This window comes from Thermochaetoides thermophila, assembly GCF_000221225.1.
Source record: "Thermochaetoides thermophila DSM 1495 unplaced genomic scaffold scf7180000011822, whole genome shotgun sequence".
NCBI classification, from domain to species: Eukaryota; Fungi; Ascomycota; class Sordariomycetes; order Sordariales; family Chaetomiaceae; genus Thermochaetoides; species Thermochaetoides thermophila.
Window position 1 is genome coordinate 2,421,495 of NW_006383038.1, and position 13,499 is coordinate 2,434,993.

Sequence of the window (13,499 nt, forward strand, 5' to 3'; positions counted from 1 at the left end):
AGAGAGAGAGAAGAAGAAGAAGAAGAAGAAGAAGAAGAAGAAGAAGAAGAAGAAGAAGAAGAAGAAGAAGAAGAAGAAGAAGAAGAAGAAAAGCAGAGCAGCGAGATTAGAGACCATCAAACGACCTCCCATGCACGAACCAACCCCCTACCTAAAACGCCGCCCAACCCAGCCAACCCATCCCAAACTTAAATATTAATGAAAAAAAAAAACGGGACACTAACGCCCCGAACCCCCGTAACACTCTCCAAATAACTTAACAAAAAGTTTCTATCCTCCTGCGAAATTGTCGCCCCGCCCGTCGCCGTAGTCTGGCTGCTCGCTCTCCGGGACATGCTACCACCAACTGCGCTGCTCGACGCATTACCCGGAGCCCCAGGCGGCACCATGCTAGCTCCAGGCCCGAAGCCAGCGCCAACCCCGATACCAGGGATGAATCCTGGAATGGAGGAACTTGACAAAGCATCCGGCATAACACCCGGCATAGAAGCTCCTGGCAGCGAAGCACCTGCTGAAGTAGCAGAAATCGGAACGCCAATCGCCTCCGCCAGCGAGGCAACCCTCGACCTTTGCTGAGGTTGCTGCTGGTATTGCGTAGCAGCAGGCTGACCTGTGGACTGCGGTGTAGTGTTGGCACTGGAGCGGTGCATTCCGGACCCAATAACACCTGGTCCGGATCCGGACGCAGCAGAGTCGCGCCTCTTGCCTTTGAGGTCATCCCCGTACAGGCCGGCAGCATACCCAGCCGCGGCTCCAGGACCCGGGCCGAACCCAGGAGGGATCGACGTCGCCGGACTGACACCCCCGGTGCCAGCAGACGTTCCAGAACCCCTTCTCTGTGGCTGCTGCACACCAATACCGGCACCCCCCTCTTTAGCCCCCGCAGAGGCACCAGTCCCAAATAGCGCAAGCAGCTTCTGCCTCTGCTCCACACTCGTACCCTCTTTCCCCTTCGACGCAGCCAGCCTCTGATGCTGCTGCTGCAACAGTGCAATCGGGCTTTGCGAGGACTGACCGTAGGATGACGACAGCGAGGCATACACTGCAGCGGGAGAGGACTGGTAATTATACGGCGGCGGCTGCTGCTGCTGCTGCTGCTGCTGCTGCTGCTGTTGTTGTTGTTGGGCTTGTGAACCATAAGAGATGGGAATGCCTTGAGGAGCCGCAGCCGCAGCAACGCCAGTAGAGGGGCCAGGACCGGAAATCGTGAAGGGCGAACCCCCAGTCGGCACCTTTGGCGACCGCTCCTCTCTCTCGCGTTCCCGTTCCAGCTCTCTTTGTTGCTCCCTCTGCGCCTGCTGAAACAAATACCCCGAACTCTTCCTCTCCCTCGGCGAAACCCCCGACCCGGACCCAGCCCTCCCCCTCTGCTGGCCCGGTGGTTGAATGCGTTGGTGCAACCTCTGAATCGTCTCTCTCGTATCCTCAACCTGCTGCGGCTGCGGTGGCGGTTGCGGCTGCTGTTGCTCTTGCTGCACATTTCCTCCCACCTGTGCCTGCTGAGCCTGTTGTTGTTGTTGTTGATGATGCTGCTGCTGTTTCGGCCTCGTTAGAATCTCCACAGCCCTGTAAGGCAACATAACCTCAGGATTCATCTGTACCGGCCCACCACGTGCCTGGTTCGCAGCAGCAATAGCCTCCGCCGCACTCGGCTGCTTATTAAACCCTTGCCCAGGTCCCTCCTTACTACCACTACTACTACCACTACCAGTACCCTCCCTCTCACCTTCACATTCTCTCTCCCTCGCCCGACCAAGTGCCACCGTCTCCTCAAAACTACTAGCTTTAATCTCATTTCGCAAAGGAGAACCGGGAGATCTGGCTCCCCGCTTGAACATATCCAGCAACGCGGAGCGATGGGCATCGGTCGGCGGAGCTGGTTTAGGCGGTAGTTGGATGGGCAGATCGGCCCCGCCGCGAGGGGAGGTCTGCATTTGCGGGGCTGCACCGCCCAGGTGCTGTGAGAGGTAGGGCAAGGCCGACACTGCGGACGGTTGGGCTTGGCTCCAGGGACCTGGGCCGGGCGCGGTAGCGAGCACCGCGGCGGGGGCCGAGCTGGCTGGCTGAGAGCTTTGTGCTGAGGGGCCCTCCTGTGAGCCGGACTTGAAGGCATTCAACAACGACAGGGCATGGGCTGATAGTTGCGGCTTAGCAGCCGGCTGAACAGGCTGCAACGGCTGCTGAGGCGGCTGCTGCGGGCCGTAGACATCGCCGTAGCCGCCGCCGGTTGGCGGACCGTACACACCCTGCTGGGTCGGGGCCACCGACGGGGTGCTGAGGTCGGGCAGATTGGGTGTTTGCAGGATGGCCCGAGTGAGAATTGACTGCGGCAGCATCGGCTGAGGATGTAGTAGCGGCGGGTCGCGGCCTTGGTTGGTGAACGGGTTGTGGCTGTACGGCTCGGGGAACCGCGGCGCCGGCTGAGGGTCTTGCTTGTAATAACCCGACGAGTAAGGCTGACCTGCGCTGGACGGGATTGGGAAGCTGGCCGGCGGCTGGTTGTAGTCCGCGTGGCCGGGAACACGTTGCGGGGTATCCGGTCCAGTAGGATAATCATAAGACCGCTGAGGCTGCGGTGTCTGCCCGGGCGTCTCAGTCTTCTTCTGTAACAGAGCCATAAGAGCCTCAGCCTTGCCGGCCCCAGAAGGCTGGCCACCGACCTGCAGGCCTTGCGTGGGTGGCTGGACTTTGAGTAGACGCTGCAGCTCGAGCGTGGCGCCTTCGAGAGTCTCAATGGCCGGCGTGCCATTGTTCGAAGGAGGAGCCTCCTCCGGCACCGGCTCGGTTTGAGCACCGAGATCGTCCTCAGTAAGCCCTTCCTCGGCCGGTAGCTGGCCAGGCAGCTGGGCGCCGTTGTTAGCACGGGCAGCCCGGGCCGCGTCCTTGCGCTTCTGCTGAGCGATCCACTTCTTCAAAGGCACCAGGAATGGCGCCACCATGTAAAACTTGTTGTTGGCACTAGATGAAGAGGACGCAACAACGCCATCGTCATGATTATTACCGTTGCCCTTCTTGCGGTATGCAGGCAGATCAGACAGCTTCCACCACTGCACTTTACTAATCTCCTTGCGGGTCTTGGGCTGGAAGACGGTGTCCATGGGCACGTTGCGGAAGACATAGAGCCTGATCTGCTGCTCGCGCATCGAGATCTGGATGTACTTGACCTCGTCGTCCTTGGGCACGAGGCCGGCCTCACGGATATCGAAGCCGGTCTCCTCATAGACCTCGCGGATGGCGCAGTCGAGGTCGTCCTCGTCCTTATTGATCTTGCCGCGCGGGAAGCTCCAGTTGGCGCCCTTTTTCCAGCCCTTGACCAGCACAGTGGCGTCCATGGCTTCATTGAGCAGGATGGCGCCGCGCACGGGCACGCGGGTCTTGTACTGTAAGAACTCCTCGAAGGCGCGCATGTGGTTCTCGACGGAGAAGGGGGCCAGCAGCGGACAGTGCTGGAAGATGCGCAGGCAGAAGCTGCGCAGTGACATGGACGGCAGGGTCGGGTCCAGCGGGCGGATGAAGTCTTCGTAGAACCATTGTGCCTCCTCAACTTGGAAGCAGATGCGCGCGACCGACGAGAGGTCTTCCTTGGGCAAGTGGATGATGAAGCGGACGCACAGGTCGTCCAGCCCTGCGGTGCGTTAGCAGAGGAACTGTATAGCACGTCAAGTAGAGGAGACGCACAATCTTCGAGCGTCAACTTGGTTTCGGCCATGGCGACAGGAGGATATGAGCATGTCCACGGCGCGAGTATTGTTTCGATGGTCGGTCCGGTATGAATGCTTGTGGGACGGATTATAGAGATAAGTGTTTGAGTGGTTCGATGCTAACGGCAAACAGAGAGACGGACGATCCTCTCTCAGCCGTAGCGTTGATCTGTATGCCGTTGCAACCCGACGATAGGACGACAAGTGACAGGTAGGCGGTCGACGATCAGGCACAAATGCACAAAATGCGGGCCGAGTCGCCGCACAAGGGCAGTCAAACGAAGGCAAGACCACTGAAATTCCGACACCAATTCGTTTTAGGTGCCGTCAGTGGACGGTTCTTGGGGGCTCAGTTTGGGTTCTGGTTCAGACTGCGTCGCCTCGCTGAGCGAATATCGACCTTGTCGAAGCTGCAGTGGGCGCGGCGCGACCTGACGATATCACGATCGGATTAAAGATGCCTCTATCGACTTGAGAGTTTGGGGCTTGGGTTCGCTCTAGGCGGTCGGACTGGGAATTTGATACTCGAGTGACCGACGAACTGCAAGTGGCAGCAGCCGAGAGCGGGAGAAGCGACGTGTGTCAACGTGGATGGCAGGCATTTGCTCCACCAGAGTAAGACGCCCGGTCCACTGCGGGGCAGCTCCCGCCACAATACCCCTCCTTCAAGATGTGGCTAATGCACATAAAGTGTGGCAGTGCAGAATGTCCACCCGGGCGCTTGTGCGCCAAGCCAGGGACAGGACGTCATCGCGCAGCCGCTTAGCCAATTGGCTTTGGAGAACGACCCTGATGGTCACCATCGGCGGCTGCACACATGTCGCCACAAAGACCGGAATGCGTTTGCAGGGGAGGGTCGGGAGATGACTAGTTATATCAGAAAAGCTTAGAAAGATAAAAAAAATGTATCACGTACGTATAGCACTTGTAAAATCCGAGCTGTTATTCTCCCATGTTTCCCAGGACCAACCGGAACAACAAACTAGCCGCAGGCCGCCCGCAAACCGCTTCTGCAAGCGTCCCAAGCCAGTCTGCGGGCGCGACCTGAAACAGGGCCAACGAAGCGCCCCGTCCAATACCATAGCTAGGCTGGCCTGTCAGTTGCTTGACCGTTGAGATCGAATCGTCGCCGGCGGCAACAAAGAGGACCGTTTATATCTGGTCCATCTCCCGCCATGGTAGCCTGTAGTTGGCCTGCACTGCTTCTGCTTGCTGCTCACCTCCTGTTCCTGAGTGACCGCGACAATATGAGTGCCCTCGCAGTGAACGCTGTTCGCCAGGTGGCGGGCAAGAAGATCTCTGAGAAGATTAATCACAACTCTTCCGTAAGCAGAGGACATTGAAATGGGCTAGACGTCACAGACACTGACTACCCAGGCAGGACCCCTACTACGAAAGAGTCCCCGTCTACGGCAAGGACGGCAGCGTCATCAAGTATAAGCTCCAAGAACGAGCACCGCCGCCGGGTCTCTCAGAACATGACCAACAGGTCCTCAAGCGCGTGCAGAAGAAAGCCCGGCGCTTCGACACTTGCTTCAGCTGCTGCTGCGGCATGGTCAAGTTTGGATGGTCAAGCATTTTCGGCCTGATCCCTCTGTAGGTGATCATCATCATCATCATCATCACCACCAGCATCCAACCAAACATACATACCAGCTGACAAGTCTAGGATCGGCGATGGCATCGAATGGCTGATCGCCCTCCGCCTAATCTGGATTGCCTCAACCATCGACGACGGCCTGCCCAAGCGCATCCGCGCGCAAATGGTCTTCAACATCGCCCTCGACTTCGCCCTTGGCTTGGTCCCGGTCATCGGCGACATCATCGACATCTACTACCGTGCTAACACCCGCAACGCCTGGCTGCTGTACGAGCACCTGGAGAAGAAGGGGCGGGCGAACGTGAACCCGGACGGCGGAAATTCAACAGACGGGAGTGAGAGCGGGCATGGAGAGAGCAGGCCCAACGTGATACTACCCAAGGACCCGGATGTTGAGTCGGGTGTCGAGACCACGTGGTGTAGGGTTGACAAAGGTAAGGAGCCTGTTAAGCCGGCCACGGTTAGTACGACGCCGGCTAGCCGAGACAGGATGCCACCGGTCGGCAGGCTGCTGACGCCGGCACGGTGTGAGACCGGGCCGCGGCCGGGTCTGAAGGATCCGAGGGCTGTCACCCGGTCGGGGAGGAGGTCATAGAGTTGGGCTCCGGTGAGGGTTGGGGTTAAATTTCAAATTGTCATTGGTAGAATGAAGATGTGTGAACATTTTAGCATGGCGTTCAGGCATAAGGGATATATGGATGCTTTTATTAATCAGTTAGCGCCCAGCACCGGAATTATGTTGAATACGCTGGAAGAGATCAGATAATCTGTGGACATGGTCCGACTGACGAGACCAGCTCGGAGATAGTAAATCCCGAGCGGCGGATCTGTCCGTGGTTACGCGATGCTTAACAATGACGAAGACGGTGGGTCGCCGCGGTGGATTGCTCCGACGCTGACCTCCAGCGACCCCACGCCGTTCTGGTATCCAAGAAAAGTTACGAGATTGGGAGCTTGCCGTGACGCGTGTGCTCCACAGACGCGTTGATGAAATGGAACTTGTGGCGAGCTCTCATTCGGAACTTAAAGCTTGATCATCTCGGGGAGAGGCCTTGGGACAAGAATTGAAGCATTGGTGAGCATCTTGGGTGAAGCAAAACAGTGATTACTCCCTACCTACAATTGTAGTCCCATGGCTCTCATCATCATAATGCTTAGCACTTGCTCATGGACGCGTCGCGTATCATCGCCGTCAGCCAAGGCCTGTACCCCCTGCGCCAACGCCCAGCCAAAGGGATGCCGCCGGTGTGTCGCAGTGGAGCTGAGAGCCGTCGCGGCCGGCCGCAGACAGGGGTCTGACTGGCAGACAGCAGCACGGTCATGCCAGTTGTGCTATGTGTGTCGTCTCGGCTGAAGATCTGATAAAAAAGCGAGCCTTGGCCGGGGGCAGAACGCATGGAAATGGCGAGAATGACAAGGGCCGCCAGTACAGCATCCAGGCATCAGAGCCCCGAGTGGGCCGCGGATGGGATGGGCGGATGCTGGGCGGATGCATGTGGGTTGTTTGCCCGTGCTCTATGGCCCTAGCCCGTTTGTGGGTGGTTGGGAAAGAGGGCCGGGAGGAAGGGGGGGGGGTTTTAAGGAGGAGAGGCCGATTGCTGTGTGTGTGTGTGCGTGTGTGTTGATCTAGAACGGCAGGTGGGCTGTTTCGGGGGATACGCGTCGACGCGTACCCTGGCTCCGCGCTAGGTGAGCGGCGCGAGCAGATTCAGCACTAAAATTGTGGAACCACGTGCAATGTGCAACATTTAAGAATCGCGACTCGGTCCCCAGCTCAGCTTTGCACTCTTCCTCGACCAGACTACTCTCATCTTCAAGAGTAATATTCTGCCTTACGGCTTGCTCTTGCCTGTAGACAACAAATCCTCTATCCTCATCGTCACTAATTCTTAGACTCACTTCACAATGGCTGCCCAGCTCACCCCCTCCAAGCAGGTTCGTAACTGCCCCTCCGGTCAACCCAACCCCGCGCCCCGACGCCCCGTCGCGTCCATTCCCATTTCCACGTGTCAAGCACTGACCTGTCCCTTCCGCAGGCTGCTGCCGCCGTTGAGGCCTTCAAGATGGAGTCGCCGGTCAAGAAGCTCGACTTCTCGGCGGCTAACAAGGAGAACGCTCCGTTTGACGCCGACCTCGCCACCCTAGAGGAGCAGATGGACGCCAAGCACAACGAGCACAAGATGAACAAGGCCGAAGAGGAGAAGCCCCGCGTGGCCCCTACTATCCGTCCTGAAGAGGCCGACGAGCCCCTCTTGCAGGAGAACCCTAACCGCTTCGTCTTGTTCCCCATCAAGTACCATGAGGTGAGTTCCCGCGACACGTGACGCGACGTGTCAGACGCGTCAATCAGTATATATATATATATATGTGTGTGTGTGTGTGTGTGTGTGTGTATCGATGACAACTAACCCTTTGCAGATCTGGCAGATGTACAAGAAGGCCGAGGCGTCCTTCTGGACGGCCGAGGAGATCGATCTGTCCAAGGACCTGCACGACTGGAATAACCGTCTCAACGATGACGAGCGCTACTTCATCTCGCACATCCTGGCCTTCTTCGCCGCCTCTGACGGCATCGTCAACGAGAACCTGGTCGAGCGCTTCAGCGGCGAGGTGCAGATCCCAGAGGCTCGCTGCTTCTACGGCTTCCAGATCATGATGGAGAACATCCACAGCGAGACCTACTCGCTGCTGATCGACACCTACATCAAGGAGCCCGCCCAGCGCCAGCACCTGTTCAACGCCATCGAAACCATCCCTTGCATCAAGAAGAAGGCCGAGTGGGCCCTGCGCTGGATCGCCGACAAGAAGAGCACCTTCGCCCAGCGCCTCGTCGCTTTCGCCGCCGTCGAGGGCATCTTCTTCAGCGGCGCCTTCGCCTCCATCTTCTGGCTCAAGAAGCGTGGTCTCATGCCCGGCCTAACCTTCAGCAACGAGCTCATCTCGCGCGACGAGGGTCTGCACACCGACTTCGCCTGCCTGCTCTACTCGCACCTCAAGCACCGTCCGCCCAAGCAGGTCATCCAGGATATCATTGTCGACGCGGTCAAGATCGAGCAAGAGTTCTTGACTGAGGCGCTGCCCTGCGCCCTGCTCGGCATGAACGCCACCCTCATGAAGCAGTACATTGAGTTCGTCGCCGATCGCCTGCTCGTCGCCCTCGGCAATGAGAAGGTCTACCGCGTGACCAACCCGTTCGACTTCATGGAGAACATTTCCCTTGGTGGCAAGACCAACTTCTTTGAGAAGCGTGTCGGCGACTACCAGAAGGCTGGTGTCATGGCCAGCACCAAAAAGCTCGTGCAGAAAGATGAGTCTGCGGCTGCTGATCCATTCAAGAGCAGCAGCGACAATGAGAACGGGATTAGCTTTGACGAGGATTTCTGAGCTTTTTTCCCTCTCGTCTCTCACATCATCTCTACGCTTGCTTTTCATTGTCGTCCACAATACCCCGCTGTTTCCCCACTGCCAACGCTTGGCGTTGGATAGTGTCCATACATAAATTGTCCCTATTGGACATACATAAACCTTTGGGGGGGGGGCCAGCTTTCTCAATTTTCTCTGTCTTGTAATCGTGAGTTACTGGCGTTGGCGGAGTTCTTCATGAGCGATGGTTTTTCACTGGATTTCCACGATGGATAAGGTAATGAAGGGAGCTATGATGGATGAGGAGGGGGTTTTTGTGTACTTATGTTTACCCATGCCATGTGTAGAGTACGATTGTATAGGGAATCGATAAGTCAGGAAATATTGTGTCTGTTGGTCGTGATATGTTGTCCGGTCTGCTGGGGCGCAACTGTCGTCAGACTCCGCTATGTCTTAGCTTTGATTCCAACGGTTCATGATGCTCTCGAAATACATGGCAGCAGACACCCAACACTTTGTTCCTCATAACATATGCCTACCTCACTCGCTCATGCCATGGACTATAACACCCTTGGGTAGATGTCACGTTAAGTTACCTCTTCCTCCCTTGTACGTGGTTCCAGCTTTTGAGCATCATCAGTACATGTCCACATTGGATAGGCAAATCACCAACTTCGCCCTCAGCCTTCAATTGCTCATATTCTATTCTTATTCTTTCCCTCTCTCCCTCTACCTCAAGCCATGTTTGATGCCTTGACGGTGTCAGCATCTCAATATCAAGTTTACCCGGAACTTCCCTGCTCCCAAAATAACCTTTGGAAAATGCGTGTAGCTTCTTTTATTTGCTGTCTTCTCACTCCATTCTTCCACGATTACCCTTCTGTTATCCCCAACCTTCCTGCAAATGAATTCTCATTCGCCTTACCCTCTCCCCTCTCCGTAAACCTTGAGTTAAGACCCTCTACCTCCGCCCCTTCTTCTTCCTCCCCTTCCCGCCTTGTTTCCCCCCCTCCTGCCCCGGCACGGGCGTCTGCGTCCCACTCCGCCCGCTCACCACTCCCCCTTCCCCTGCCGCTCCCTCTTCAACCTTCACATCCGTCATAACAGCATCCCCATCCCCATCTTTCTTTGTCTCCCCTGCTGCTGCCCCTGCCCCTGCCCCTGCAGCAGTGGATGCGGTAGTGGTAGTTGCGCGGACGGGAGTCGACAAGTCGACGCCCCCCATCCTCTTAGCCAATGAACCCAGCATTTGGATGAGTCTACCAACTTCGGCCGCTTTGGATGTTTTATATTTGAGGACTGTGCCCGAGACGGGGTCGTAGGTTTTGAGGATTAGGTGGCCGCGGGGGGGTTTCTGTTGTTCGGGTAGTGGTTGTTGTTGTTGTTGTTGTTGTTGTTGTTGTTGTTGTTCTTGTTGTTCTTGTTCTTGTTGGGTAGCATCTGTAAATTTCTTCTTGGGGATGCGGCGGGCGGGGGTGAGGGAGTAGCGAGTTGTTATGCGCGTCTGGTTGTTTGGTTTACGTTAGTTTGGGGTTGAAGGGGTATTGGGGGGAGGTGGGTGAGAGCAGGACGTACGGTTGTCGGGCGTGCTTGGAGGAGCAACGCTGACTGGTAAAGCCAGTCTTCGGATTTTTCGTAGGTTGGCATTGTTGCGGTTGGAGGGGAGACTAGTTTCGTGACAGGTATTGGATGTATTCGAGGTTAGAGACAGGTTGCGAGAGCAAGGAGTCGCAGGACGTCAACCCAAAATCAACCTGAGGAGGTCGATAAATAGTCCGAGAGAACAGGAGTCTTTCCGCTAGGAACTGTCCTAGTCCCCTTCCAAATGGAGCGATCCAGATGATCGTTGCTAAAAGTAAAAAAAAAAAAAAAAAAAATCCAATGGGGCCGGCGTCACAGTGCGTCGCCAAAAATTAGTCAAGGCCCAAGGAGCTGGCGACGCTGACTTGCAGACCATGCGTTGAAGCTCAAAAGATCAGCGCTGCGGTGAGGTCGCTGTCTTGGCTTGGCAGTGGGGCTCCGTGAGGCGCCAACGCGGGGAGAGATCCCCATGTCGACTTGGCTAGATATGAGGCTCAGCTTCTCACAAGGTCACAGTCTTAAAAAGTATTGACACCAGAAGAAAGGTGATGATGAGGTCAATTCATCATCTCATTCCATCTACATAGGTCAAATGCAGTGTGTGCAAGTGCAAGGCACAAACGACCGATGCCTCAAAATCCAGCTTCCATCCCATGCATGGAAATAACCACCAGAAACCAGATCAAACGATGATACGACGATGCACCGAGGCAGATCCTCCCAGAAGCGCAGAACCAGACCAGAAACGCCAGGTTAACGCCGCCTACCAACCTAATCCCTTGCCCAAACCGTGGTATCAACCCATTTCATACCATTCCCTCCTGACAGCTCCCTCCAAAAATCCATATCATAACCCCCCCTCCACGCCTTCTAAGCATGAGGGTCTGGCACCCAAAAGACCAGCTCCTGATCCGCCGTGGCCAACATATTATAACGGGGATTGAACGCCACGACGGCCGTCTCCCGCTTCTCTTCCAGCACAAATGTCGGCTCCGCAATCCCTTTCCCGACACTACTCTGCGCGACGCCGATGTTAGCAGCCATCACGTCCCACGCGACCAGGTCCTGCCGCCCGCCGGAGAGGACGAACCGCCCGTCCGGGGTGAAGCAGACCTCGCCAGAGGACTCGATGCCGTTGGAACCTTCGGTGGGGCTCTCGCCAGGCGCGACACGGCGGGTAACCTGGCCTGAGGCAGGCTTCTTGAGGTAGGCTTTCAGCGAGCCATCAAAGGCGTCGAGCAAAAAATGGCCGTCGCCCTTGGAGCCGAGCAGGAGGTGCTTCCCGTCGTTGGAGAATTCGAGCTTTGTCCAGTTGGAGAAGACGTCCTCGATTGGCGCGGGGTTACCCCGATTGTTGACGGCTTCCAGCACGTCGAAACGGGAGAAGTGGCCGCGCTCGTAAGAGCGGTGGTCGTAGAGGAGGATGATGGCGCTGTGTGGGGAGCCGATGGCGAAGACGTTGCCGGAGGGGTCCCATGCGGAAAGGAACGGGGTGTTGATGTGCAGTTTGCCAGTCCAGTTACGGGTGTTGAGGTTCCACAGTCGGGCAGTGTTGTCGAGGGAGCAGGAGATGAAGTTGTCGGAGCCCGGGTGCATCGCGAGGCAGGTGACGGCGGCTTCGTGGCCTTCAAAGTAGCGGATGAACGAGTTGTCGTGGGTCGCGAGGTAGCGGATAGCGTCTGGAGAAGTTAGCGACTTTTGGTCTCTCTTGAGGAAGAAAGGTAGGAATGATACCATTCTGCTTGGTACTAGCATAGATAATGCTGGAGCTGGTATGGGTAAACTTGGCCAGCTTGACACCGTACTTGCGACTGAGCAGACTCTTGTCGAACCGGCCGTCCTTTACATTGTAGATCTGAATCGTTTCATCGCTCTCCGAAGTCATGCAGAGCTCGCCAGGGTCGTCAAAGTCGATCGACAGGATGTGGGGTTGCGGTTTGCCCTCCTTGATGTCGTCACGGCGAAAGAGCTGGACCAGTTAGCGCAAGTCGGTCGGTTGATATAAATCAAGCTCAGGACAGCGCACGCACCTTGGTCGGCCGGAAAGCTGGCAGAACGTCAGCGAGACGCATGGTAGGCATCACAGAACCGGGGGCGCGCGGGTTGTTCGCCGCAGAGTACGTGTCATCGAGGTCCATGATTGTCGACAAGCTGGCCATATTGAACTATGCTTAAAGCAGCGCACTAAGGAATGCGTGCGGCTCGATGGCAACATCCAAGTGAGTGTTATGCGCTTGGAGAGCTCTCGGCGCGGCTGAAGCGGCGGAGAAGATCAAGCATGAATGAGGGTCTCGGCGTTGGGGTTGAAAGTTGGAAAGGTAGCAGGCAGAGCAGAGCAGAGGGTCGGTCATCAAGGTGCAGACAGGGCACGATCAACACCTCAATGCTTCAACTGCTGCGCACGCCAACGACGCGTCTGCAATTGCGGGGCAGCAGCAGCAGAGCCAAACCTCAGGCTCGAAAAATCCATCGCGCAAGGATTCCCTGTCTCCACAGCCAAGCATCACAAAAACACGGCTCTTCTCGAAAAAAAAAAAAAGCCAAGGTCTGTCACCACCGATAGCCGGAGCTCACAAGCCAGCCCACCACCCCACCAGCCATACTTGTGGCTGAATGTCGTTCTGCCGCCACGAGCCAAGACTGCCACGCACCGGATGTCGGTGGCAATCTGGCCTTGCCCAGCCTTTTGCCCCAGACCGTCCTTCCCGCCCCGCCGCCTCTCCCGAGCGCTGTGACTCTGTGAATGTGGAGGAGTTCCAGGCTGTTCCAACCATTTGGAGCACTGTGGGCGGGAGTTCCGGCTCCGACTCCGCTCCGCTGTGTTCCCGGTGGTCAGTGCCAGCGCACACTTGCACACACTCACTCACTGCAAAGTGTCCACTCCACTTCCATTTACAGAGCACCTCGCGGCAACCAGGGACCGAGCAGGGGCCGACAGGCACCGACAAGGGAACTGGTGGCAGCGACACCCGCAGCCGAGTCAGCGAGGCACTTGGACGGCGGGGTGAAGAACGGTTTCTGCCACGGGGGACTGGAGGGACGCTCCGCATCGGGGCGTTGGACCAGGCCAATTGACCATTGACAGCGTGCAGATTTGTTGAGGCAAAGGTTCGCACAACAGAGGAACAAGGGTCGGGTACCGACCGACCGGGGGGCCGATTCCCATTCACCTGGCAGATGGTTGATGATTTGGACGCGATAAATCGGATATAAGCGGTCTTGCTCACTCCCACAATCACATACCTACGTACTTT

The 13,499-nt window shown here is 56.8% G+C and overlaps 5 protein-coding genes across 5 annotated transcripts in view; 2 read left to right on the forward strand and 3 right to left on the reverse strand.

Moving 5' to 3' along the window:
- The window catches only part of CTHT_0071040 (uncharacterized protein), a gene marked incomplete at both ends in the record, with an annotated part of 4,068 nt that extends 359 nt beyond the window's left edge, over positions 1-3,709 (reverse strand). Inside the window, 2 exons of the mRNA XM_006697313.1 lie at positions 257-3,625; positions 3,679-3,709. Coding sequence (XP_006697376.1) covers positions 257-3,625; positions 3,679-3,709 — 3,400 coding nt within the window. The remainder of the gene's footprint in view (positions 1-256; positions 3,626-3,678) is intronic.
- A 1,239-nt stretch (positions 3,710-4,948) lies between these two features.
- On the forward strand, positions 4,949-5,896 carry CTHT_0071050 (uncharacterized protein; the record flags this gene model as incomplete). The annotated part of the gene is made up of 3 exons (XM_006697314.1): positions 4,949-5,026; positions 5,083-5,297; positions 5,371-5,896. The coding sequence occupies 3 exons, from the start codon at positions 4,949-4,951 to the stop codon at positions 5,894-5,896; spliced, it is 819 nt and encodes a 272-aa protein (XP_006697377.1).
- A 1,310-nt stretch (positions 5,897-7,206) lies between these two features.
- CTHT_0071060 (uncharacterized protein) lies at positions 7,207-8,685 on the forward strand (the record flags this gene model as incomplete). Its single annotated transcript, XM_006697315.1, has 3 exons — positions 7,207-7,236; positions 7,338-7,604; positions 7,720-8,685. 3 exons carry the CDS (start codon positions 7,207-7,209, stop codon positions 8,683-8,685), a joined length of 1,263 nt encoding a protein of 420 aa, XP_006697378.1.
- A 940-nt stretch (positions 8,686-9,625) lies between these two features.
- Positions 9,626-10,311, reverse strand: CTHT_0071070 (uncharacterized protein; the record flags this gene model as incomplete). Its single annotated transcript, XM_006697316.1, has 2 exons — positions 9,626-10,168; positions 10,240-10,311. 2 exons carry the CDS (start codon positions 10,309-10,311, stop codon positions 9,626-9,628), a joined length of 615 nt encoding a protein of 204 aa, XP_006697379.1.
- Positions 10,312-11,115: 804 nt separating this feature from the next.
- CTHT_0071080 (uncharacterized protein) lies at positions 11,116-12,404 on the reverse strand (the record flags this gene model as incomplete). Its single annotated transcript, XM_006697317.1, has 3 exons — positions 11,116-11,924; positions 11,980-12,214; positions 12,276-12,404. The coding sequence occupies 3 exons, from the start codon at positions 12,402-12,404 to the stop codon at positions 11,116-11,118; spliced, it is 1,173 nt and encodes a 390-aa protein (XP_006697380.1).
- Positions 12,405-13,499: the final 1,095 nt, after the last annotated feature.